The sequence below is a fragment of the Fistularia commersonii genome, chromosome 31 (genome assembly GCF_037954325.1).
Source record: "Fistularia commersonii isolate RoL2024-O1a breed Wild chromosome 31, RoL_Fcom_v1.0, whole genome shotgun sequence".
NCBI lineage: Eukaryota > Metazoa > Chordata > Actinopteri > Syngnathiformes > Fistulariidae > Fistularia > Fistularia commersonii.
Window position 1 is genome coordinate 9,027,954 of NC_141314.1, and position 27,841 is coordinate 9,055,794.

At 46.9% G+C, this 27,841-nt stretch overlaps 1 protein-coding gene across 5 annotated transcripts; it reads right to left on the bottom strand.

Annotated features, from left to right (window-relative positions):
- n4bp3 (NEDD4 binding protein 3) lies at positions 1-27,578 on the bottom strand. 5 transcript variants are annotated; one of them, XM_086139343.1, is made up of 10 exons: positions 27,384-27,578; positions 4,142-4,422; positions 3,910-4,066; positions 2,887-3,099; positions 2,565-2,686; positions 2,283-2,478; positions 2,113-2,205; positions 1,778-2,029; positions 1,449-1,701; positions 1-1,139 (listed from the first exon to the last, which is right to left on the bottom strand). In XM_086139343.1, the coding sequence occupies exons 2-10, from the start codon at positions 4,387-4,389 to the stop codon at positions 787-789; spliced, it is 1,887 nt and encodes a 628-aa protein (XP_085995469.1). In that variant the 5' UTR covers positions 4,390-4,422; positions 27,384-27,578; the 3' UTR covers positions 1-786. The 5 variants fall into 5 exon arrangements, with proteins under 5 accessions (XP_085995469.1, XP_085995464.1, XP_085995467.1 ...); XM_086139338.1 differs by having other exon boundaries at positions 2,565-2,719; XM_086139341.1 differs by lacking the exon at positions 27,384-27,578 and adding an exon at positions 21,500-21,539 and having other exon boundaries at positions 2,565-2,719.
- Positions 27,579-27,841: the final 263 nt, after the last annotated feature.

Genomic DNA, 27,841 nt, shown 5'->3' on the forward strand with positions numbered 1-27,841 from the left:
TTTTTTTTTTTTTTTTATTTTATTTTATTTTTTTATTTTTTGGGAGATTGAAGAGGGCAACATAGTTTATTTCTGTGCAACTCCCAAAAGATGTGCATGTGGGAGTTTCTCCGTCTCGTCTTCAGCAGAGGGGAGGTTAACAGACTCCCAATCTATGGAAGCACTTTCCTGCCAGAAATGGAGCTGATTTTAATGACGTGCTTTGAAAACACAGAAATACCTAATTTGACAAAATAGACAGTTTCGCTCAGCCAAAACTTTTGATACAAATCAAAAAAAAAAACTTCAAGTACGGCTGTGCCAAATCTGACCATTCCTCTTCCACCGCTGCATCTCTTTACCAGATGAGATGATTTTCCCCAGTGTTTGCAGAGTCCAGAGCTTATTTGCACATTTGCAGGAGAAAAATGAATTTCCACTTGGGGTTTTTAGATCAGCGCCAAGGATAGGCATTTGCTTAATCGCTAAAACTACTTTGACAAAAAAAAAATTGAGTTTGTTTTTACTTAATTCTCGTCGGCTCTCTTTTTGGGGTTTAACGCTCGCAAAGTCATCGAGTCCCGATTTCTGTCCGAAACATGCGATTTTTATATTTGCATTCATTTCACAAATGCAGAAGTCACGACGTGGATCGGATTTTAATTTGAATCCGAGTCAATACGTTTTGATACCGACCGTATTGGTCGGCGCGCTCGGGGCCTGGCAGGGCGACGTCTCGGTAATAACCACGCTTCCGGGAGGACCGCGTCGTTTTTCGGGGTTTGCAAATTCGTTTCAAAATCCCATTCAAATCTCCGACGATTCAATCCTCTCTATCCACGGCAAACCGGAGGACGGTCTGTCCTCGTGTTTGTCTCCTCCATTTTCGCACCTTTGCTCCGTCAGTTCTCTTTCGAGCGTCCCCTCCGCGCTCCCCCTGCCTCCTCTCAGCTGGTGCAGTTCCCTCTCGAGCTCATCGTTGCGATGGTACATCTCCAAGTAGCTGGCCTGCAGCTCCTTCTGGTACCTGATGACCTTGTCCTTTTCTGTCTGCCACGTGCGACGCTCTTCCTCGAAGGCCATGGCCTGGGCTTCGCTCTGCCGGCGCTCCAGTAGCAACTCCGCCCGCAGCCGCTCTTCGGTAGCGCCTCCGCTCCCTCCTGCAGGTTCCCCCGAGGACGGGGATGGAGTGTTAGCGCCAAGTATCTGATAACCCAGTTTTTGAACCCAATAGTGAATTTGTACTTTCTGAAAATAACTTCCTGTTGATAAAAAAAAAAAAAAAAAACACATGCTGCTGTCTCTCTTGGTGAATAATTAACAGGCATCTGTGGGCGACACATTTTCCGCGCCCCCTGGGAAAAACCTAGACCCACTTAGTTTTGACTTCTGCCCCCTTAGCCCGCCATCGAAAACCTTTCTTTTTTTTCTTTTCTCGACCGGGAGACGACGGCCGCCCGGACTCTCACCTGCGGCCGCGACTGAGGCGCTCTCTTCTTTGCCGTCTTCGCTGGCGGTCTGAGAGGCGCATTTCCGACGCTGCGTCCCCTGCAGGACCAGCTTCAGCGTGTCGATTTGACCCTCCCGGTTGCGTAGCTGCGCGCGGGCCTCCCTGAGCTGAGTCTTCAGCTGGAAGATCTCGCTCAGCTTCTGGGCCACCTCCGCTTGAGAGTCCCTGAGCTGCTGCTTCAGCAAGGAGATCTCTCCCGATTTCTGGCAAACCTGAGACGATCGGCGAAGAATAAGGTCAGGGGGGAAGAGGAAGAGGAGCGACACGTGAAAACAGAAGAGGTCGTACCTGCCACTGCGTCTCCTCCAGAGTTGGACTAGTTCGTTTCTCCGCGGCTCTGCTTTCTGGGTTTCTTTCCCCTTTTAAACGGTCCAGGTCCTCTTGGAGCCGGTTCTTCTCCTGCTGGGCCTTGTACAGCTGCAGCTGGAGGCTTCTCTGCGAACGCTGGGCATGCTGGGACACCTGGCGGAGCTTGGCGGCGTACAGGCGCTTCAGCTCCTCCACCTCCTTCTCCCACAAACGCTGTTTCCCCTCGAACACCTGCGAGTGGCCGGCAGGCCGTCAAGTTTCAAAACCTGGAAACGCGCGGGTCGATGGTGCGGAGATGATAACTTGCGCTCCACCTGCGCGATGGCGTCTTCGCTCTCGTCCAGGTTTCGTTTCATCTGCTTAAGCTCGTGTTCCTTCTCGACCAGGCGCTCCTCCAGATCTCGCACCTGGAAGCACAAACGCATCAGTTCGCTCGCGGGAGCGCCGCTTCGTCCTCCCGCCGATTCTTCTGCTCGGCGCTCACCATCTCCTCCACAGAGTGGGAGAGCGTCCATTCGTAAGGAGGCGGAGCCTCTCCGCTGTACGGCGCCAGGCGGGTAAGTGCTGCCATGCTCCGACACGCCACCTCCCCGATGGGAACGGCGCCTGGCGCGACAGCCTTCGCTCCCAACGCGGTCCGATCCAATGACCCGATGGTGTTGATGTGGCCCATCGAAGCACTGAAGGAGAGAGAAACCGTTGTTTTTTTTAAAAAAAAGACATCAACGAGTCGGGATGGAAGTCGGCGAGTGGAGCTGGAGCCGACCTGATGTGAGCCAGGTGCGGGCGGAAGGGAGGCCGGTACGGCGGCAGGCTGCTCATTGAGTTATGGCCCGAGTCGGACAGGGTGTCGTCCTCCTGGCTCGCGCCGCGCACCGAGGAGGAGGCCTGCACAGTCGGTGTGTCGAAGCTGCATTCATTCTCAGATAATCAAAGAGCGATCGCGTCAAAGAAAAACCACCCGCGCCTTCCCACTCGCTGATTAAATGAGTTTGGAGATATTCTGGACGCGGCACGTCCCCGACAGGAGCCGGGTGTGGACCCGAGTTTATGAAGATCCAGGGTAAACATCACGGATGTTATTATACCTTGTTGCCAGCGAGGGCTTGTCCTCCATGACGTGAGGGTGAGGAGGACGAGGAAGAGCTCGACACAGCTTTGGGGACATGGGCGTAGGCCCGGTGGAGCCCGTTGGAAAGACCGTGGTCCAAATCCTCTGAGGTGGAAGATGGATACAGGTTCTGCATGGAGCTGAAGTTTTTGGGGGTGACAGGTTTGAAGGCAGAGGACCTCAAACGCGGCTGCGAAGAAGGAAAACAAGCATGTCCGTCAGTCAAGTCAAGCAACGGAGAAGACCTCCTGCTGCCCGGATCTTCACTAGCCATCTCAGTCTGACTTCCAGAACACCTGATATTTGCTGTCCCTCTGATGGACTCATTCCTGATCCTTCTCACTCCCAAAGAGAACCTCCACATCTCCATCTTCCACTTTATATACATACTGCTCAAAAAAGATAAAGGGAACACTTTTGGGAACACTCAGGAAGCAACACAGATTCATTTTGACTTGTTTTAAGGACATTACATCAAAGTTGGATCAGCCTGGAGTTTGTTTTTACACTTTAATTTTGAGTGCGATTCCTAATCCAGACCTCCATGGGTTGATACAATTGATTTCCATTGATCATTTTTGTGTGATTTTGTTGTCAGCACATTCAACTGTGTAAAGAGCAAAGTATTTCATAAGAATATTTCATTCATTTAGATCTAGGATGTGTTTTTTAAGTGTTCCCTTTATTTTTTTGAGCAGTGTATATATCCAGCATACTATGCATACTATAGTAGGACAAATGCACTGACTTGACCTTATTCCTCAAATCCAGTCCCAGTTGTCTGGAGAGCCAGTCTAAGTGCAGTTAGCAGGCATCTTCTTAACACATCTGATCTCTATTTTGCTCGCTTTTCACCAAAAAGGACTTTCTGATCTGAAAGTTACCGTTTGAACGAAACCTACCGTTTCCTGCAGGCAGGTGGCGACCAGCAGGTGAGCGCAGAGGACGTCACTTCCCTGAAATTCTAGTTGTGGCGCAGCGGACCGGTCGTAAAATTTACCTTTTCGTACTTGCCCCCACTCGGCAGCGAGTTCTTAGTCAAGTCAACTTCGGTGCCGTCTTTGTTGTAGACCTTGGCGTACAAGCTGTCGTCCTCACGGCCGGCAACGGGGGCGATGATATCCTTCTTCACGTCGCAGCTAGTTTTAGGCTCTTTCCTGTTTGGGATCAACGGGATTCAGCCGAGAACTTGGATTCTTTCACAGTCGAAGTCCATGCCCGGCACTACTCACCTGGTGATGTTGAGGTAGTTCAGTAGCTCTCTTTGGGTGAACCCTTTCTTCAGGAGGCCGTTGGTCTGTTTGGGCCTCACTTGGGGAACCGCACGGTTGACTTTGGTCGGAGGCACGTCCGGCCTCTCCACCAGACTGCCGACGCTTCCCATGCTGCAGCTGGAGGTGAGTGGTAGGACTGGCAAGGGGTTGCGCACGTTTTTAGTGGAGCCACGGGTGAGAGGAAGAGTTTGGACTGAGGTTGCCATTGGTTACAGGACTCTGTGAGGAAGTGAGGTGCTCTGCAAAGAGAGAAAGTGGAGAAAACAAGTCAGGTGACTCTCACTTGACAAACGCTGACCTGCAAATCAAGATTTAGCATCAGATACTTTATATTAGCTTTTTTTTTTTCGCATCCTTTAAAGGAGTCCTTGACCATGGATCAAGCTACGTTCGAAGAAGAGGCTTGAGTTTGAGGACAACTCGGTCGGATTCCCTGAAGTCCAGGAAAGACCACGATCCCTGCGCCTTTCAAGCATTCAGATTTTATTTTCCACTTCTTCTGGATGAGACAACAGAGCCTGCCATTCAGGGCTTCTTTCAAGCTACACGAGCACTTCCTGATTCCTACCGGACCCTAAAACATGAAGCACAAGCTTCCCCGGATCACACACACAAACCTCTTTTTGACAAGTGCCCGTGCGATCACACCTTGTCTTTGTCTCGCCGACTGACCCTCCTCTTTCCGAAAACAAGTTCAAATCGGCAAACCTCACAGACAGTAGTTTAACTGAGGCTACAGAAGAAGTTCTTCTCGGGAAACCGATCTGACGCCAAATTGAGACATTGCGGTACATCATGTGATACACGACCCGGGAGAGTCCTGAGAACGGGCAGCATATGTCACATCACAAGCCAGAGCAACTCGGTTTGTCCAGAGGGGCCTCGGAGAAACGAACCTGGCAAAAGTGCTTTGCAAAACAACACGGATAATTGAATCAAATGCTTATTTGACTCGTCTCGTGTTTCATGAAAATCATATGCGTCCAATAAGGCAGTCGCAGAAGGAACCCCCTCATGAGGGAAGGACAACCTGCGCACTCCACAGAACGCATGGCTGACTGGGATATTTGTATTTTGTGTCGTCCACATGAAGTTGTGATTGTGCTTTGTTGGTTTTTTTTTCTATTTAATTGAAATGAAGGAATTGTTATCCCGCTGCCAACCAGAGGCACCGGTGGTTCGAGCCTCTAATGCCACCTGTGCATCAGAAAAACTTTGAAAAGATTTGGAAAAGACTCGTGGAAAACTATCATATCACATTTAAAGACAAGTCACTTCAGAGTTTTTAGTCACAGCCTAGAATCAGAATGAGATTTTACAAAGACCAGGAACTTTATAGGCTCACTATTTACAAGACAACAACTATTCATTCAGCATTTTTTTTTGCTCAATGGTTTCAAGGGTATCAGCAGAGCCTCTACGATTTCACTCCATTGCTTTTCCTTCCCCACTTGGTGGTGATACGTCAGAAAGTCGACATGGTCCAAGCCGTTCCCGTTTATCCGTACCACAAAAGAAATACCGTCCCTGCCGCCAATACCGCTCTGGTGATTGTTTGTCTACCGGTTTTCCTGTGTCTGGTTTTGTTGGAGCTCATCTACTGGTTGTTGACTGACAGACTTGCGATAATATCAAACATGTTTGATACATGTCCCGCTCTAAAACAGCTCGGATTGCAACCCTATACTTAATGATCGAGATGACGGGAGCGCGCTGCGACTCCAACAAAACTTCCGTCTGACTTTCAGATTTTAGTCTGCGACCGTGACAATCTCTTGGCGTCAGCCCAGCATCAGGGCGCCGCCTCTTTTTACGACACCGCTCCCCGCCCCAACGCCACCCCCCACCGCTTCGTCTTTTCAAACAACCTCATTAAGGATCGCTATTGATTTCTCCCCTTTGACCCCGTCTCTCTCTCTCGCCGCGCACAAACAACCCCGAGCCGGCCGTAAAACATCGCAGAGACCGTAAAGCGCAAACATGCCTCGAGATTTCCGACCATAAAACCGCGACAGACGGAGGCAAAGTCTTTCTCTTCGCTCGTCCGGTTTCTGTAACCGAGGTAAAACCGGGACGATAAAGGGTAATCAATTACGTGACAACGGCACGTTGTCATTTCCTATTTTCATTTGAAACATTCGATAGTATCGATGATATGAGAGGAAACGTTGTTTCATATGCACGGCAGGTGATGTGCTCTCAATTTATCATGAAGTAAAGCATTAGTAAGATTGAAAACTTAAGGACATCCGGCTCACTTTTTGAAAAATGAGCCTCGGCTGCCAATAATTATTGGCGCGTGTGAGAGAGATTTTCTCCGAATATTCAACCTTGAGGACGATCCCTATTACAGCGGATACCGAAGTGAATTTGGAGTTTTTTTTATTTGCCGATTTTCTTGGCGTTTATTCAGTCTTGGACACGGGAGATGCTCTGCAGACACATTCCTGTGTCTACTTTCAGCCTCCCGGTGGATTTTCTTCACGTCGGGCGTAGCTGTTTGCAGTAAAGCGCACGTCAGGTGAGACACAACAAACTTCCACGTTTCAGCAGATGCGCAAGTTCCGTGCCGTTCAATGTTTCGGTCCTTCCTGGTGGTTACCGGCTTCTCTCGTTAACTCGTTCTACTTCCACAAACAAATAACCAATACACTCGAACAGACACCTGCCGATACACGCCGGCTTCTTCCCCTTGCTTCTAGTGCAATCCACATTTATGAAGTGCTTTCACTTCTGGCCTCGACAGTTATAACAATTATGCAAATGGCAGGAATAGGCGGGGGGGCGGAGGGGGGGGGGGGAGCTCTGCGGCGGCTTCGGCCCACTCCACTTCGGGCTCTCAGCCAGGGCCGAGATCAAAGCGGCGCAAGCTGCTCATGTTTATATTCATGAGACCGTTTCCCTCGACGTAAAACTTAGCACGAAAGCATCCGGCTCCTAATAGGCCAATATAATCTCAGCGCGAGCCGGGGCGACCCGATCGGTGACGATACACGGAGTCCGTACTTGCTAAGTGTGAGACCCGAAATTCACCGCTGGGTCACGGCGCGAGCGCATGCGTGTCTAATTTCTCGAATGAATAAATCATGACGGTACCAAACGCAATTGCCGGCGTGAAGGACTGTATTTTTAAGTTCTGCGGTGTTACTGACCTGTTTCTGCCAGAAACCATGAGAAGCTAAATTATGCTTGACGGGAGACTGTCATTTCGCCCGACGTGGCTTAACAAGTCCCTCTGCTGGGGAGGGAAGCTTAAGAATCATTTAACGCTGCAGAAACTCATCAGGGAGGACTAAATAAATCTTCTAGCTGTTTTCTATAAAAGCTTTCTAGTTTACGAGTCAACCAGGAGACCTGACAAAATTTACAACACATGACTAGCCGAAGGGTTCGCAACACACCTTCTTAGCACACACACACACACACACACACGTATGGTTGAACCGCGCTACCAAGAAATCAATCGACAGTTACGCCGGTTCGGAAATGACTCACTTTTTAACGGCATGCCTGTTTTTTGAAGAAGCGAGGAGCTGTTTAAAAAAGCTGCTCACTTTTTATCAGAAATAAAGGGATGTCGTCAGCATATTGAACCCCTCGGCTTCACCTTCGGATTTAAATCCCCCAGTTCTATCAATGAACAAACTCTAATTTTTTTCTCCTTTTGTGCCGATTCATTACATCTCACTGCACGAATGAGAAAAAAAAAAATAAAAAAAAAAAATCGCTAATAATGTGGAATTTGAGTGATTTGTGAAGCGGCGTGCTTGAAGGAAGAGAGGGAGGATGTTGAGATGATGCTGACGTGTGTGTGTGTGTGTGTGTGTGTGTGTGTGTGTGTGTGTGTGTGTGTGTGTGTGTGCGCCTTCGCAAGGTTTGTTGTGAATCTTCCCAGGATAATGGTTGAGCTCGTCTAGAAAACCACATGGCAGCCACTTCACCGCAACCACAAAGAAAACAAATCTTGCAGTCTCTCGGAGGGGAGGAGTGGGTTCAAGGATGCACTCTGAAAATATTATCAGCAGAAGAAAAAAAAAAAAAGCTTTCAATGAAACCCTCGAGCGCGGAGAGGGGGACATCTCGTACCCTCCTCGACGTGCAGGTCAGCAACACCAAACCCGCAGCGGCGCGGAAAGGGACGAGGAAGCCAAATTCCAAAGATGCTTGGCAGAACACAAGCTTAAACTTGTCGTTTTTTTTTTTTTGATGCGCAAAATGCTCACTCCCACAGACGCTCACTCCCACCGGTGCGCGCGCGGGTCACTCGACGCGGTCTCGAAAAAGAAAGGGAAAAAGCACGGCTCGCAGCTCCAGATTCCCTCTCCTCTGCGCCGTAATCAAAGTTTGTTTACATTTGTGGGGTAACTCTGCAGGTTGCATCTCAAACGCCCACACAGCGCTCTCTGTTACATCACAAGCAGCTCTGACAAAGCTGCGCTCGCTTGTTTTTAGACTTTTTTTTTTTTTCTCCATCGCACGTGAAACCCGAGCCTCGTTCCTTTTTATTCAGACAACAGCTCGAGCAATATGTTTCGGTACCTTGTTTTATTTGTCCGACGGCGGTCGACGTTGTGAATGTGTTCCCTTGAACTACCGTAATTTCCAGATGATAAGCCGCGACTTTTTTTCACGTAAACGATGCGGCTAATATATGGACTTTTTTTACGCCGCTAAAACATTTATCCTCGTCACATCGGACCGATGAAATGACAACTCTGACACCGAAAAAGACGACTTTGACGGTTTTAGTGCGCAGCAGGAAGACCAAGATAGCGATCGGCAACCCGTAACACCCAAAGAGCCATTTAGACCCGGTTTCCTCGGAAAGAAAACACTGGGAGCCGCAATTGCTTTTTGACGTCTAAAATAAAGGTACCACTGTATATATTGCTTTATATTACCTTTACACTTTGCATAAACAAATGTGTAGTGTGTTGCTTATGAAATCCACGAAGTGCTACAGAGAAAATTAAATTTTATTTATGTAATGAACCCATTTTGAGCTTTGGGCTTTCAGAGCGTGTAGCGGAGCCTTGACCTGAATTTCAAAAATAAATAGGGACAAAATCACTGTGTCAGTAAACAATAAAAAATAAATATTTGCAAAATATCTTCGTAAATATTCATTTGACCTGGTTTATGGGACTTCTGCGCCTGAATCGGGAATCCAAATCGAAACTTTACCGGCTGGCGGGTCTACCGACTTCCGCGAGTGTGACGTTATTTTGAGCGGCGAAAAATAATAAATATAATTTTATTTAATATTTCAAGATCACAATAATCTCCCAACTTAGAACAAAAAGTTAAAAAAAGGAATTAACACAAATGAAATACACTTCAATTCAATATTTATCATTTATTTTCCCAAGCCATTCGGAGCCGCAGCGTAAAGATAAAAGAGCCGCGGGTTTCCGACCCCTGGGCCGGCCGGTGCGGCTTATATTGAGGTGCGCCCAATAGTCCGGAAATTATGGTATACTGTACACGTTGAAGCTGTGGATGCTCTTGTCAAGGGAGAACATCACCTAAATGTCACCAACACTGATTTACAAGAACGCGTCCGCCGGCCTCCGGCATCGCATTCGATGACTCAGCCTTGACCTCCTCTTTAACATCACGCAAAAGTGATGTTATTGTTCAACTGCAAGGAGAGGGCGTGGCACTCGACGGCTGGACGCTATCCAGGAGAACAACAACATCTGGGGATCCACCGGGAGGACCTGGCGAACTCGAGCGAAATCGGGCCTGCGCCGTGCAAGAGCGTCAGTAGTAGTAGTATCAAGTTAACCAACAGTCGTTATTTTAAATGACGGCTGTTCAGAAAAAGAGAAAAAACTGACGTCTTAACAACTCATGAGTGCACATCGTTGAAACCGAGGAGCGTATCTCACAGAGATCTGCCGCTAGTAAATACCTCCCGTTACGTAAAAGCCTCTGGACGACATCAAACGACACGGCGAACTGCGACCGCCGCTCAGGACTCTTTAGCCGGCAGCGTGACCTGACCTGGAGGAAAGAAACGCTGCGCTCTCTGACGCTTCCCGGTGCACGAGGAGGGAGTGTGTGGCCGCGGGGCACGACAGCTGAGGACCGCTCAGCAGCAGCCTCTAATTGTCAGCGCGTTATTCATCATGGACGGAAGACAAAAAAAAAAAAACCCTAGGGCAATTTAAAGTTGAAAAAGACAAAGCCGTCTTCAACGAAGTAATGGTGAAAAAAACGGGGTCTTTAAATGCTTCTTCTCATCTTCTGTGTGGAGTTGCATGCCACGCCATACCATAAATCTGTGTAACATGACAGGGCGCACTATGCATGTATACAGTGATCTAAGCAAACCCGTGATGGATGGGATTTTTGTTTGAGCGGATAAAGGGACGGCGGCATTTACAGCGTGAATCACGCCGCCGGGAACGCGGCGAATAAAGGCCGCAAAGGGCGAAAGACTCCGCGTTGAGTCTCACTCTTTGTCCTTCCATGACGACCGGCAGAGTCTTCACCAGGGTCAGGAGGTCGGGTTTGGTCGCGCGACCTGATAAAAGTCGACTTTGCGCTCGGCCGGTACGGAGGACGACCGCGCATCGGGAAATTCACCAACTGCAGAAACGGACTGATGGGATGATTTGTTTCTGCGTTTTGTGACTTCCACTTGAAAGGTCAGAATTTCTGACTCGACATGAGAAGCGAGAACCCGCTGCTTTATATAAGACTTGGATACTTGCGCCGCGCAAGAGGAGTCAAAATAGAAAAGGCCAAGACATCAAAATGCTGATGGCGGATAAGTAGCAGAGTTGAAGCGCCCACGTGAGAAGAGCTCTGAATTGTTTTGGCCTCAAATGCAGTTTTAAAAAAAAAAAAAAAAAAGAAACAAACTTTATAAATCGTAGCTTTACTTCGCCCGAGTGTTGAATCGCAGTGAAAACAATGATTCTTTGAATCCTATGTTTCAAGCGATCTTGCAAGCAAACCTCTGATGCTATTCGGTTTGTCCGGGACTGCAAATGGAAAAATAAGTCTCCGCTTCACCCGAACGGAGCTGCCCTGTTGTCTATTCCTTGTTACGACGGTCGAAACGCGAAAGCGGCCAGCCGAGGAAGTTTGTGCCGAGCCCTTTGCATGCCAGCCCCGTCATCTGTGTCATTATCTTCTGACATTTAAATCGTTTAATGGATTTTAAATGTCCTCCTTCTTCAAGTGTCCCCCCGGTGCCAAGCAGACTTCTATATTTCAACACTGACTCCTCTGAATAAGAATTTCCACTGCATCCTTCATAATCAGCGAGGAGAGAAGCCCTAAAGAAATGAGGGAAAGTTTAGAAATGGAAGACATTTTAAAAATGCAAGGGCGCAAAAAAATCCTTAAAAGGCACACAGCGAAGACAAGAGCTACAGTATGTGTGTGTGTGTGTGTGTGTGTGTGTGTGATATTCCCACAGGCGTGATCGCAAATGTCTGGCATTGTGCTGAACACTAAATCAGCAGTCAGGCACGGTTGAAGTGGGTTATCTCATTACTAATGGCAGTTTGTGTTTTGGCCTTCGTCGCCCGCCTCTGCTGACTGCACAGGATTGTACGCACACCCACACACACACACACACACACACACACACTCACACTCACACACACACACCATTCAATCCGTGGAACCTGATCGATCTCCATCTTTCTAATGTCATGTATGGTTCTTTGAGAGCACAAAACCCCGGGTGAGTGGGTGCACGACCCCCCTTTATTTAGTAGTTTTATTTAAGGGGTCATTTATTCCACATCAGCACAGTTTTGTTTCAACACAATACAAAGAGTGGGTTGCAGCGCTGCGTTGTGCGAAGAGAATGGCCCGTATAATCCTTTACTTTGTATTGATTCGACGTAAATGTGCGGCTTCAATTCCCCCCCCTGTGGGGTCAAACGGGCGTGTGTGCATGTGTGTGTGTGTGTGAGTGTGTGTGAGTGAGAGAGAGAGAGATTACCACAAGAAACATAGAGGTAAGTACTTGACCTCAGTGTTGATGATATCTTGCCCTTTCCTATTGCTCTCTTTACACACACACACACACGTAATCTAGTAGTCAAAAACACCCAAGATAAAAATCAAAAATCGCACAATATAATCTAGCATGCATTGCATTCCTTCACGATAAAAACACCCTCCGAAATATTTTGCGCAACGTGTTTCGGGACCGTCCCTTTGCCCCTCGGCACGCAGGCCAGGTGGCGACGTTTATGCTCTGATAGCGACGGGAACGCGGATCGGCCCGTTTTGAATGAGCGTAATTCAAAATACAACAAGTAACTGCATGGAACACATAACAGCAAACCTACGACTTCAGACAGACCTATATATTGACAAATGGGCACCCATCAAAAAATTTTTGGAGAGTTGAGGATATTATCTCTATTTGACGGAGCTAGATGTTTTTTTTTTTCGTTTTTTTTTTTTTACTCTGTTGTATTTTATTTTTTTTTTTTTTTCGCTTGCTATTGAGGAAATAAGTGAATTGCTAAATGAATGGTAGAAATAATTATACCTATAAAGAATATTGTATAATGTGTATCTTGTCATGAGGTTTTGTAAGAATGTGTGTGACTGTCAAGGAACTTGTTCTAATAAATGTTCAAAAAAAAAAAAAAAAAAAAAAAACAACAAGTAAGAGAAGCCTTGAACGTCAGTAAACACAGATTCTAAAAAAACCCAAGCTTTCATGCGTTGGAGATAATAAAGAGGGATTTATGATCAGCTGTCAGGAGCCTTCTGTCGCTCTAATATACCGTATTCAGCTTTTATTTTTTGCTCGTTGCAAAATACGTGCTTCACGGTAGTTCTCACCGCTGCTCGTGGGACACCTCTGTGTTTTGTTTTCTATGGTGTTGAAAAATATCTCCCCGCGTAATCTCGTTGGCATTCTGCGCCAGCACGCCTCGAGAAAGCGCAGCGTTTATCTCACTTCACACTCATTCCTGTTCGCACTGTTTGCGTTCTGCTCACCTTATTAACCAAAAGGACTTGTAGTGTTTGCCAACGGCCGCTATCGGCGGGGCCGGTTGGGAAGAGAGAGGGCAATACGAGGAAAAGAAACGCGCATTCCTCACATATCTTACCGGGTAATTATTAATGCGCCTTCAAAAAAAAACCCAAACAACGCCGATAAAGGTCGGACCGGAGGGCCCTTTGGTGTTTTGGGTCATTTTTCAAACAAGTTTCCGTTATTAAAACCCGCATACCTTTCGCTCCAGCCGCCGTGCTAACTGCCCATTTTGCATCGGAAGAGACGGGAGCCACATTGTGTTAAACGGAGCTGATAAAAGCACGAGAGTTACCTCCTGATTAAATTCATTACAGAGAGAGAGAGAGACGGGAACACGAGCAGCGACTCCCCTTCCATCTCCTCTGTGTGGCTGCATTGTTTCCTGCAGAGGTTCACGTCGGAGTCAGCGCTGGGTGATCGCAGGGGCCCGAGCCCAGACGTCCCCACGGCGTCCGGTGACCCCGGTGAACGTGCGCCGCTCGTGATAAAAAAAAGAGAAAATAATCACTTGATCTCATCTGGTGGGAAATAAGAGATGATACAGTGATCCCTCGCTATAACGCGGTTTACTTGTCACGGTTTCGCGACTTCACGGATTTGCATGGTGCGTTGTGTTCTGCGTTCTGATTGGCTAAAAAGTCACTCCGCTTCTTCTCTACCTGTGCGTTAATAACGTTGCAGTTTAATATGTACACGTACGTAAAACAGCTCGCCAAATTTACATGACGTACGTGCTAATTCTCTTACAATTTCGAGTTTCTCTAAAACCCCATAATGTTGACAAAACGCTCAGGAGCGACAAAAGCACCTTGCAGGGCCCAAAAGGCAGCGGAAGATGCTATTTATCGCAGATAAAGTTAAACTTCTGGACATGCTAAGGGAAGGTAAAAGCTATGCGGCTGTAGGTCGGCATTACGGAATGAATGAATCTTCCGTTCGTTCCATAAAGAAGGAAGAAAAAAAAACATAAGGACGACAGCAGCGATAAGTTTTAATAAGGATGCAAAAAGGGTTGCAACTGTCCGCAATTTGTTGAAAAAAACATTTCTAAAGTACAGCACTTTTTTTTGTGAAACATATGATTGAGCCTGTAAAATGGTTGTTCTTTCTTTTCAATGTATAATAGAGTATTTAATTGTATAATAATCGTAAAAAAAAATAAAGGTTTCTACTTCACAGATTTTGCCTATCACGGGTTCTTTTTGGAACGTAACCCCCGCGAAAAACAAGGATATACTGTATCCAGGTTTCCTCCCACACAGGAGGGTCATTGAAGACACTAAACTGACGTGGGAATGAAAGGGTGAATGGTTTCGAGGCTCGGTGAAAGACAGCGTGAAGGTTTTTCTTTCGCGATGACGTACGAACTAGAGAGAGAATGGTTGTCTCTGCACCGCGTGTGAATGAGAGGGTGAACGGTTTCATGTCTCTCGCTAAGAGGTCGGCAACCCGCGGCTATTTCGTCCTTACACTGCGGCTCCGAGTGGCTCGCGAAAATAAATATAAGTATTTAATTGAAGTGTATTTTATTTGTGTTAGTTCCTTTTTTTTTAATTTTAGTTCTAAATTGGAATATTGTTGTGATCTTGAAATATTAAATATTAATTTTATTCATTTTATTTCATTTCACTGTGCAATATTCAGAACTGTGCAATATTTCATCTCATAACAGCTACACTACAATTTTCCCTTCTATCATACTATTGTGCACTCCTTACCTCACTTGTTACTAAGACACTTATAGTTTTATCACTGTTTACAAAGACACTTTATAGTTTCACTGGGACACTTTATAGTTTATAGTTTATTTTTATTTCTAATTCTGCCTTATCTTTTAATATTTATTACTGTTATATTTTCTGTAACTCTGGCACAGCAATTTCCTTCGGGATTAATAAAGTTGTTCTTCTTATTCTTATTCTTATTTTTTTGCGACGCTCAGAATATACGTCACACTCGCGGAAGCCGGTATACCCGCCGAGACGCCGTCAATTTGTCGAGACTTTCAACCCCAGGTAGGCAAAATATGAAAAAGCAATATATACAGTGGTACCTTTGTTTTAGATGTCAAAAATTAACTTCTTTTCCGTGGAAACCAAATGGCTCTTTGGGTGTTAAAAGTTGCCAACCCTTGCTCTACCTGATCTGTGAATGAGAGGATGAATGTTTTGAATGAGTAAATGGTTGAATGTCTCTATATGACATGAATGACAGCGTGAATGTTGCATCTGTATATGATACCGGAATGAGAGGGTGAATGGTTTCCATGTGATTTCTGCATGAGAGGGTGAACGCTTGTTTGTCCCTATATAGGGACGACATGGCGAGTAGAGCTGTCGTCCTTGGAATTCCCGATTCGTTGTTGAGCAAAACGCTGAACCCTTCTGACTGCTTCCCTGCCACTGATAGACGGCAGCCAACTGCGCATGGTTCATCCAGGATGGGTTAAATGCGGAGAACAAATTTCCAGCAGGGCGTTAATAAAGTATACAGTATACCCTTGTTTTTCGCGGGGGTTACGATCCAAAAAGAACCTGTGATAGGCAAAATCCGTGAAGTAGAAACCTTTATTTTTTTTTTACAATTATCTTATAATTAAATACTCTATTACACATTGCTACTGTCGTCCTTATGTTTTTTTCTTCCTTCTTTATGGAACGAACGGAAGATTCATTCATTCCGTAATGCCGACCTACAGCCGCATAGCTTTTACCTTCCCTTAGCATGTCCAGAAGTTTAACTTTATCTGCGATAGATAGCATCTTCCGCTGCCTTTTGTCGGTTCAGAGCGTTTTGTCAACATTATGGGGTTTCAGAGAAACTCGAAATTGCAAGAGAATTTGCACGTACGTAATGTAAATTCGGCAAGCTGTTTTATGTACGTGTACATATTAAACTGCAATGTTATTGACGCACAGGTAGAGAAGAAGCGGAGTGACTTTTTAGCCAATCAGAATGCAGAACACAATGCACGATGCAAATTGGTGAAGTAGCGAAACCGTGAAAAGTAAATCGCGTTATAGCGAGGGATCAGTGTAATAAAATCAAATGGAAAAAAAAAAAAAAAATATATATATATATATATAGCCCTGTTATTGACTCCAGTTCTCCCACAACCCTGACTGCAGGTTTTAAGGGAACAGAGAATGAATGAATCACCAGGGGTGTTCAAGAATCACCAAACAGTTCAAATTTGACAGTAAACACCGATTAAGTGAACAGACGACGGCTTTGTCTTTTTTAACTAGTACGACAAAGAACCCGTTCAGAAGAGGAAGGCCTGATAACTGCCATGTCACAAACCAGCTCCCTTTATTTTGGTGTTTGTGGCTGGAAAACGTTTTGGAAACCCCGGCGCCAGACAAATGGCCGGAGCGTCAGGTAGTAAACACGACGGATGCTGACGCACGCCGATGCAAAGTCAAAGGATCAGCACTTTCTTTCTCCTGCAGTGGAGTTTTTCTGGAAATAGAACGTTTGTTGTTTTTCCGTGAGAACCAGCTCGGAGGCCGTAACTTTCAGAGAAATATCGGAGTTTACACTCACAACAGCGACGCGATAAACCACCGGCCGTTTCCCGCCGCGTTGTCGTAAAAGTTTTCGCTCGTCCCCCCCAGCCTCCGGCTGCACGGGGAAACCGGAGACTTCGCAATTTCCAAAAAACTCCAAATAGGAGTTAGAACAAAGACGAGCAAATGAAATCTTACCCGGCCCGGACACAACAAGACAGCCAAGAATAGTCCTCGGGGAAATTCCAGGCACAGAAATAGACCATCAGACCGAGCGATCATCAAAAAACTCGGCAAAGAATGCATGTAATGGAGAGCCTTTTGAAGATGCTCAGCCTAGCGGAGCGTTTAATCCGATATATATATTTATTTAGACGCCATGTGTTTCCATTTTGGGTCATGCAGTAATTAACGGTTTATTAGCATTAGCATTTCTTCCTCGCGTGACAGAAGCGAACGAGGAGGCGACGGCCGATGCTCCAGTGTTGCGTCGTAAAACCGTGAGAAAAGGCGACTTAAAAGTCGCGAGAGTTCCTGGAGGGCAAATTGGAAATCGTCGTCGTCTCCTGGAGCGAAGACGCGAAGAACAAGCTGGCGATGGCGAAGGGTCACGTTCGGTTCGCAAAGGACAAACCGAATGCTACGAAACAATAGAAGCACACCTTTACAAAAAGGCCGTCGGGTACCAAGTGTCACGGCGCGCTCCCCAAAAAGCCGCGCCGAAAGCGAACGTCGCAAAAAGACAAAGTCTCCGGTAACAAAATCGAACCTGCGAAACGAGTCGTGAGCGGTGATTGAGATAAAGCAAGCACTTTCTATTTTTGTCTCACCGCCCGTGAAATATGAAGCCTAAACCGCTGACTTTGCATTTCCCAGATTTCCCCAGATTTCCAACATTCCATCAGAGGCACTTTAAGGTAATCACTCATGAAATCAAGTGTTTAAATATGCTAAGAGTTAAAAATAAGCACACATTTACCTGTTTGTCCACTCTTTCTCCCCCCTCTCTCTCATGAAGACTACCTTCACCCTCCGGTAGCTTCTCTGGAAGATGAGGAAAGGTGTGGCTAGGAGGAAGCCGCCTGGTCCTACACGCTGACCTGCAGGATGAATCCGCTAAAATCCAAACTAGATGTCTAACCTGATCTTAAACCGCGAGTGACAGCAGTTTTAAAAAAGGCGTCACCAAAGGTCCACCTGCGTGATACTGTTTCAGGAAATAAGGATTTGGCACAAAGGGTACGAGTCCGTGCGAATGTCCGGTACTTTCCTGCTCCGCCACTCCTGTTTAACCTTCCCATTGGCTCATCTCTTTGAGTCCATTCAAGAAAGGTGTGTGTGTGTGTGTGTGTGTGTGGGGAGGGGGGGGTGGTTGGACTTGTTCCCCCTGTTTGGTTTTTTTGAAGACACAAAAGTCCAACATCTGAATCGGGCAACACCGTTGGCACACAAAGGCCCGCTTCATTGGACAAACACTCGCAACCGCGTGGGTTGTTTGCTCTCGGACAGTCGGACAATTATGAGAGATTTGTTCTACAAGACAAGAGAGGAGGAGGAGGAGGAGGAGGAAGGGCCGAGAGGAGGGGAAAATATAAGAGCACGTACGGGGAAAAAGGATAATGAGAGTGCGTGGGGGTTTTCTCCGGTTGGACTTTTTTGGACAATAGTCCGAGTGTAAGTCTCCCTTCCCGGGGCTGTTACTGGACGGATTCTCCACCGGGTCGGGTTACATAACCCACACTGGAGACACTTGCATCTGAGCTGGGAGAAAAGAGAGGACATTGTTCCCTAGTTTTGTTTTGTTTTTTTCAACCCGATTCTCATCTTTCCTTTTGCCATGCGGGTTTTTAAGGAGTTGGAGGGCCGGATCGCCGAAGGTTTGGGTCTACCTTGGGTAAGAGAAAACACACGTGTGCGTCAACACGGACGGGCCGGCCGTTCAGCCGTCATGGAAAATAGCTGACCGTCGACTCTCACCGCCTCATCATGCGGTCGCGTACATAGTGTTTTAAAATCATATACCGACCCGCTCCATCGCGGGAGAAACCCCGCGCTCGGAGGTGGTGGCGGTGGCGGGACTTGTATTCTTAAGTCCCGTCGAGTTCTTTTTCCGAATCGACGCATTTCACAATCTCAACCCTAAGCCGCGGTGCTTTTCGAATCCAAGCTGAGTGCTTTTGGTTGTTTTTTTTTCCCGACCAAACACAAACCGCATTGAGAAAACAGTGGATTTTATTTAAAGAAGCCATCTCGACACGACGACGCGGTTGAATGCATAGATACGGCGGAGATGCGATGCCGTATTCAGAGCTCGCGCTTATTTTCCAGCGAGTGCCGAGAACCCGCGAGGCGCCGGCGGAAATTGCGCGACTGCGGTTGGACGAAACAGAGGAGGAAGGCGCGATCGGAAGCGGAAAAGGAAGAGGACCGGGAGGAACGCCTGACCGGGACGGGAAGGTGCTGGATTCTCTGCCGTACGCCTTCCAGATGGCTCCAAGGGAAAACAGCTGGATGGTGAAGGTGCGCTTCGGGGCGGGAGCGCCGTCCAGGACGAGCAGGTAGAGGCGGCGGATAGGAAACTTTTTAAGGAACAGAGGGGAGCGTGGAGATCCATAAAAGAAGACGCGAGACGAGTCGGAGCCTGCTCTCAGACGCGAGCCTGTCTGGCCTGTCGACTAGAGGAGAAGACGACCGGGGCTAGACTCATTTCCTCTGGCTGAGCTCCTCTGGCCAATATCATGGCAGGAAGCAGCGATGGGAGGCATGCTGGCTGTCTGGTTTTTGACAAAAAACATTATCCTGGGTAAGAATGCGGCCGGGGGACGGAGCTGAGCTATTTCGGTGTTATTTATCTGAGCAATGCGCGTACATTTGCGGGGTCAGAGACGGGACTAAAACACCCTGGAAGAAATACAACTAAGGGTTGTGTCGCTCGCTATGTGACGTCACCTGTTTTTAACTCATAAATAACTGAAACTTAAAAATGGTTCACTTTTTGCACCGGCAGCATTGCTCCCCCCTCGGATAGCGGATCCTGCTCCGTACTAAATGAATCTAAATGAAATCGATCGGTGGATGGCTTCATTAAATGATGAAAAAAAACAAACAAACGAATCGTAAATGAATAAAGTAAAAACTAGATGAATGAATAAATTCATTCATTACATGGAAAAAAAACAAACTAAGGAAAGAAAAAAAAAAATCAAATAAATTAACAAGCGCATTCTTTAAAATGTAGGTATACATCTGGGCTCCATTAAACGGTACGCAGACATTAACGTTATTGCGACCGAAATACTGCAACACGACGAGAGTGATCCTTTAGGAATTTAATTTCCACCGGCAAATATTTTATTAGACCTTTTCCAGCCCTAAATGTAAAAGGAGAGGTTGGGAAAGCAAACCCAAATTCGGTTGGGATGGAAACAAAAGACTGAGAGTGACTCCTCCTCGTGCACATACATATAATCCAACAACAATGCCCACTTGCAGAGGACTCATGGCCTTTTGTTCCACAATGTTACTACACTTGTAAATGACAAAAAAAAAAAAAGAAAAACAGAAAGCCCACACATAATTGTATAACCGCTGCTACATTTATCTACAGAGGATGGAAGGCAGCGCTCACAGGGGAGATAAACCCGATCGATAAAAATGAGGAAGCCAGAAGAGGTGAACACACCCTCCCGGGCCTGCGGGGGGGAAAAGGGTACGCTCCTCGACAAGACAATAGTAGGATGACGACCTGCCCGAGTTTAATACCAGTTAGCGGCTATTTTGGTCTGGCATTTGGAGACAAAGAGCGCGATCCGGGGTCCCCCGCCGGCCTCCCCACCCCTGCTTCACGTACAGCCCTTTCCCCTCTGAAGGTCAGTGGGTCCCGCCAGTCCCGCGAGCATACAAGTATTGTTCCCCCGTCGGGCGGCAGGTGAATTCGACCCCTCTGAAAGAACCGGCTTTTCTGTGTTTGACTACTGAATATCTTCAAGATCTGTTTTCCTGTTCTGTCCTGGCAGCAGAGGAGATTTAGATTGACAGATTACATTATTTGTGCAAACGCCTCGTAATGCCAGTCCCACACACGCAAACACTCACACTTACAACTTGTTAAATACCATCAAGCTGTCAAGTTCTAAGACTAATTTAATGGATGCTTTTCATTTGTTTGCTGGCATATAAAGTTTTTTTTTTTTTTTGTTTTCATTATTAATGCGTGGTAAAAAACTAAATGTGCGGCGCAGGGGTTGCAGCAAAAACATCGGCTTCCCACGGGGGGGGGCCTTTCCGGTGTCGCGGAGTCTCCATGTTCTCCACGCGGTCCAAAAAACATGCAGCGGGTTCATCGGAGACCCTGAATTCCCCAGATGAATGGTCGTACGCCTCTCACCCGGCGACACCTCGGAGGGATGGGCTTCGGCAACCTGCGGCCTTGAGCGCATTCTGAGCAGTAGATAACGAACGGACGAATGACCAAGAGAAATCAAACGCAATAAAAAGGTCCCGCCCGATGCTTATATCTCCGCTAAAGAGCAGCCAACTCTGACCCCTTCAAGGACCAGAGATTAGCGGCAAACAAATCCACGTCGTAAATCTCAAGTTCCTTGGTGGGTTCTTCCTTATCTTTGCTTTTCTCAGTTTTAGTTTCAACATGAGCAGCAGACACATTACCTCATGGAGAGGCCTCCGATATGTATGTCATCTTGCGATTTTCACACACAAATAGAGGTTTAAGAGAGTAATCTAGGTTGCAGAAACTATCAATACGGACGGTAATATGGCTTTCACCTGCAACAGGACAGATCCTCCGGACTGGAACACATGATCCGAACTTTTTGTCGTCCGTCGGACGGTGTTGAGTCGTGGACACCAAACCAATACAAATAAATGATGCACTAAGATCATCCGTCATTGATATGAACAAATATTACTGTCACCTTCTCCAACTTTCAAGGTAAAACGTTACATTCCTGCTTCGCCGAGTTAAGATGTTTCTTTGTTTCCGCCGCGGAATTTGTAGCGGTGGAAACATACCTTTCCAAAAGCTCAGGACTCGGCTATGAGGAAACAAGCCGCCACTCAGGGCTAATGATTAAACAGGACCGAGGCGCTTTCTTTCCCTCGTCCAGCCTGAAAGACCCGCGTTTTAAACACGCCGAATTTGCCTCAAACGGCCGAGCGTCAAAGCGAGGCTACCTCAAGCGAGGCCCAGAGAGTACGCAGGACAGGCCAGGTGGTTAATGTGATTTAACAGCTGATTATCTTGCGGTGGAAGACGTGTCGTCATCTTCGGGGAAGGCAAATATACGAACGGGCGCAAAGCGATACGGTTCGTAGGGAGCGGCGGAATCCAAAGCGGCGGATCCAGCAGAGCCACAGCCGCACGAGGCCGAGTCCCACAGTGATTTTCTTAAACCGGGAGGATTTTAATCACACCGACAGAGAGGCCGGAAAGCGGATCAGTCCAAACAAGAGGGACGACCGAGGAGTAAAACCTCGACACTTTCACCTCGCGGCGCTCAGGCGGGGCCTGTGAACACTCCATGAGACGGGTGCAGATAAGGGGGTGGGGCGGGGGGGGTGACGGGATAAAGCCGGGATTAGGAGCAAAGAGCGAGAAAATGAGGTGAGAGGGGGAGAAAAGCCGAGCGGAGAAAGAAACATGAGAAAAAAAAAGAGGCTGATTAGTGTTTGATTCGCCGACGGGGCCGAAGGGGAGCCGCCGAACATCAACACAAAGCCGTGAGGCCGGCCTTCCTTCCGTCCGCGGGATTAGATCCGCACAGGATTCCCATCTGCATACGTTTACGTACGTGCGCGATGTTCTCCGGGTTCTCCGTCCGGACTCATCGCACTGCTGAGATCTGAACCCGAAGACATCGCCGCGACACAGGGTCCTGTCCGTCAGCCAAAAAGGAGATTATCTTTAAAAAAAAAATAAAAATAAACACAATCTCTTAACTCCTCCGCCTCCATGTTCTCCTCGTGTCTTTGGGGTTTCCTCCGGGTTCCTCCGGCACCCCGGTGACTCTGAGCGCAGGATAAGCCGTGGAGATAATGAATGAATAAATCACTCTTATAGTCCAGTGCGTAAGTTGAGAAGCAAAATATTTATATATATGGGGGGGGAAAAGGTCCACTGATTCAAGTATTCTACTAACTTTCCAACTTTGAAAGTCATTCTTTTTCCTCAGTTTCTCAATGATACGGCTAATTTAAGGATTTTTTTTTGGGGGGGGGGGATAATGAGTTTCAAGCCGCCAAAACGTTTCGCCTCGTCACATCGGGCCGATGAAATGACCGTGAAATTCCGAGGACGTCCATTTCCAACTTTAACGGTTTTAGCGCGCAGGAGGAAGACAAAGATAGTCATCAGCTTCAGGACGAAGCGGGGTTATAAAATGGATGGATGGACTTTTCCTTATGTCATTTATTACTCATCTTTGCTGTGTTACAGCCACTGTCTGGGGAAAAAAAGCATATCCAGTACGTATTTGTGGATGTTACCAGTATGTATTTCATTAGAAATAAAAAAATAAAAATGTAAATTCAGGTAAGCGTGGACACCTATATGTGCACGCATAGATGTATTTTCTGCAGGTGCGGCTTATATTCAGGTGCGCTCGATAGTCCAGAAATGACGATACTTTCTCTCTCACAGTTTTTGGGCTGTCAAAAATGGTGAAATGGGGAATATGCACTGGGGACAGGGGGGTTTATTTACGTTTTGGGGAAATTCTCCCACTTCTTTGACTAGCTGGAGCTGCAAACAGGAGCACTTGTGTTTGCCGTACTTCTTTCAGCTCATGAAAGCTGAATGCACAATGTCGTGATTTTTGGAAATTAAACCAAGTGCACAGAGGGGCTTGGTATTACGCCTTCTTCTTTTCCCTTCAGGGGTCGCCACAGCCAATCGACCTTCTCCATCTATTCTCTGGATCCTCACACCAGCAACTTTCATATCCTCTCTCGCTGCGTCCATAAATCTTCTCTTTGGTCTTCCTCTAGACCTCCTGCCTGGTAGCTCCAATTCCATAATGTACATATTGTACATATTCGTCCGGCCGCTTTCTTTTTTTGGCTCGACACAATAGGTATAAAAGGTTTAAAAATATTAAGAAAGAAATCACACGGCGTCGCATCACGATAGTCACAAATTGACAAGTGAGCTCACCGAAAGCTAAGCTATATAGAAGCTGTCGGGAACCAATGGCTCTTCTGGTGACGGCATGTGGCTCCCAAGACAATTTTGAGTTGAAAAAAAAAAAAATCAGTTTGCAACTGATTTTAAAATACTTGTGATATTTCCTCATAATACGGTGTCATTTTGAAGTAAACAGAAATTACTTTTGAGGATAAAACTAGTTCGGATCGGGAACCGAAGGCATCTGAGCACGTTCGGGTCATTGTAAAGATGAAGAAATCCAGTAAACTAGTTTATCCTGGCGTCAACCCTTGTAACGGAAACATTCACCGTGCATGAATATGCGTGGACAGAGGAATTAGCATTTAGATCTGCGGTATGTCTAATACGCAATGATAAAATTGCATTGTTGAAACGGTCAAATATGAAGCGACACTTCCAACAAATCCATGCAACACAAGAGGTCGCATTAAAAGTAAGACATATTTACTTTGTTGTACGCTAAAAATACTATATGGCTCTCGATGAAATATATTTCGAAATATTTTGGGATCGATCGAACCACTGATCTAACGTGCCGTCCCTCCGATGGACTCGTTCCCTGATCATCTCCATCCTGGTCGCTCAACATCTTCATCTCTGCCACCTCCGGCTCTGCTTCCTGTCTTTTGGTCATTGTCACTGTTTAAGATAAGATAAACCTTATCGATCCCCGTGGGGGAAATTCTTTTGTCACACCAGCCCGACAGTTACAGTCTCGATAAATATAAATAGAGAGACAATTAAAAGACAGCAAAAGACAACCAGAAATAAATAGAAAACAGAATGGAAGAAAAAGATAAAAGACAGCGAGGGTGAGAACAGCATGGACAACCAAAACGACAACAAGGATAAAAACATAAACAGAGTAACAACAGTGATGATAAATATAAACAGGATGTGAATGGATTGAGATCTACAAGGACGTGGTAGTCGTCTAACTCAAAGCACCCGACACGTTTCTCCAACCTTTCCAACCCTGTTTCTCCACCTCTTTTCCACACTCCTACGCTCTGGACGGTCGACCCCGAGTACTTTTAAATCCTCCACCTTCTTGATCTCCACTCCGTTCCACCCGGGTTCCTCTCATTCACACACATCTATTCCTTCTTGCCGCGACGAACCTTCATTCCTCTCCTTTCTCTCGAGAGAATCTCACCACGGATCACATCTGCAAACATCATGGTCCATGATTTACGTCTAAGCTCATCCGTCAGGGCTTGATGTTACGTTTAAAGCAGTAAAATCCTACACTGGTGCAGTCATTTTACTGCAAAATGCGCTTTTTTTAGGAGCTTTTTGATACTTAATCAGCTGCGATGCATCTGACGATTTGGTCTGCAACAATTATTTTGTGCACTCCACACATTGCTGCTTCAAAATAGCTTTACGCCGGATTGCATACACACACACACACACACACACACGCCAAAGGCAGAAGAGCTGCTGTATGTTTTTTTTTTTTTTTTTTTACGAGCGGGGTTGTTTAAGTGGTGATCATTTTAAATTAGCAGTACAAATAAATGCCTGTTTTCCGTTTGTGTTTCACTTTGCAGTTCTCTGTGTACTCCATATGTCGGATAACACGAGGAATACTTTTATTCACACAGTTTTTTTACTGCAGTAATGACACGCGTCAGTCAAAACGGCCGGGTTGACGGACGAGAAGCGACCGAGTTTGAAACTTCCGCTAATGAACACGGAGCAAATGGTCAGCAGATGTCTAATGGTCAGCAGATTTAGTGTTTCATCAGCTGTTAGTGCTTTACAGACACACACACACACACACACCCTTGGGAAGTCAGACAGCCCAATAAAGACATCACATCAGCTGTCAGGATAATTACATACGAGGAAAAAAAGTGGCCTGGTTGTCATTGAAAGCATCTCGAGCCGAAACCGAACATCGGGAAGAGTTCGCTCGCGATCGGACGGTGACATTATGAAGGTAAACGCACACTGGTCTGCAAATAACAAATTAATAATTGAGCGGAACTATTGATTTTTGGCGGATTAATAATTAACGCTTTTATTGAATGTTCAAAGCGAAGACATATGGATAACACACACATGAGGGAAAAAAGGTTGATTTCCACTTTATACACAAGATGTCATTTACCAATTAACCAATCAAACCATGATTGGTTGAGGAGATGTTTGATGGAAGAGATGAGTCAGTCTTATATAAATATACAAAAAAAAAAAAAAAGATCGGAGATAACGGTTACATAAAGGTGTGAGACATCCGTGATCCGCCCGACATCCGGCGCAAATAAGCGATCACGAATTTCACAGCGCATCGCCGGCAGATGTGGTCCAGCTAAATATAAGCGGCCTATTTTTGGAGCGGCCACCTCTCCGCCGGGAGCTTGGAGATGCTCGGAGAGCAAACGCGTGGGTGAAATCAAACGCAGGCACTATTATCCTCTATTTTCCACCTTATCTTCCACATTTTCTTTTCATATCATCGTCGCAAGCGGCCCCTCACTCGCCGACGAGGTGGAGAATCGCGCGTTTGTGCGGCGTTTCCACCTGCACCTGCGGTCCACCCTCTGCACCAACGCGCTGAAAGGCCCGTCCAGCCGCGCCTCACAAGTCCTCGGGTCAGAGGTCACCTGTGGCCTCCTGTCTCCACGACAACAGGCTGCCGGTGCCTAAGACGGAGCCTGCCCCCTCACCCTTTTCCTTCCAGGCACCCACCCACACACACACACACACAAACACACTTGGGCAGTTTCTGTGTCCCTCCCTGCTTCACACACACTCACTCACGCATACACACACAGCTTTTGTCCAGAGCACTAAGAGATCCTGGAGAGGAAGAGCATCAACCCAAACATTTACAGCTGCGCGCCGGCCAAACACTTCCCCGATGCACCGGAGGAGGAAGACCACCAAAGCTGCAGACTGACACTGTGTATGTGTGTGTGTGTGTGTGTGTGTGTGCGTTCAGAAAATGTGATGAAGATCTCTACAACCCCCCACCCAAAAACACACACATTTAATGCACCCTTCCTCATGCAAACACACACTGATGACGCCTTAACAATATCAGGGTGACATGTGGCTTAACCCTGATTTGTTCACACACACACACACACACACATACACACATGTTGCAGCACAAGGCTGCAGAGTTCCCATCCCATCCAAAACACACACACTTTATGCACCCTTCCTCATACAAACACACACTGATGACGCCTTAACAATATCAGGGCGACATGTGGCTTAGCCCTGATTTGTTCTCACACACACACACACACACACACACACACACACACACACACACACACACACACACGTTGCAGCACAAGGCTGCAGAGTTCCCATCCCTCGGTTCCGGCGTGCAGAAACTTCCTGCACACGCCGCCATCGTGGGGTGCGGGGGGACGCGTCGCGCCCGGCGTGGGCGTGCGTGAAATTGCGATCTGCCATCAGGCATCAAGAACACACTGAAAAAACTACAAAAAAAAAAAGTTGTCTCACCATATTCCGCCTGCAGGACATTTCTCGGTCGGCCTCCGGCTGGTTATGTAAGCTGCCCAGCAAATCCCCACGGTGGCTCCGTGGGGATTTTTTTTTTTCTCTCCACGGCTCGTCGCGCTGAGCGGACCGGGGTCGGTCTGCTGGCGGCGTGGAGGGGAAGGCGGACTGGGACGGTCTCTCCACTCCCACCGCCGAGAGCCGAGCGACTGAGTGGAAACATGAGAGGGGGAGAAAGTTTGTCCCCCCCGCGGGAACTCTGTGGGACGCGCTGCCGCCCGTGTGGCGGGGAAATAGCGCCATCTAGTGGCCGGAACACGCAACTGCAATTGTAAATCTGCAGAACCGGCTCAAATCAAATAAAAACTCAGCGTGAAGTAAACCTGCAAAGTTTGGTCGAATATACTCATTTCGGTGACTTAATTCAAAGTAGAAGTGTGGTAGAGTTGGAGATAAAGTCA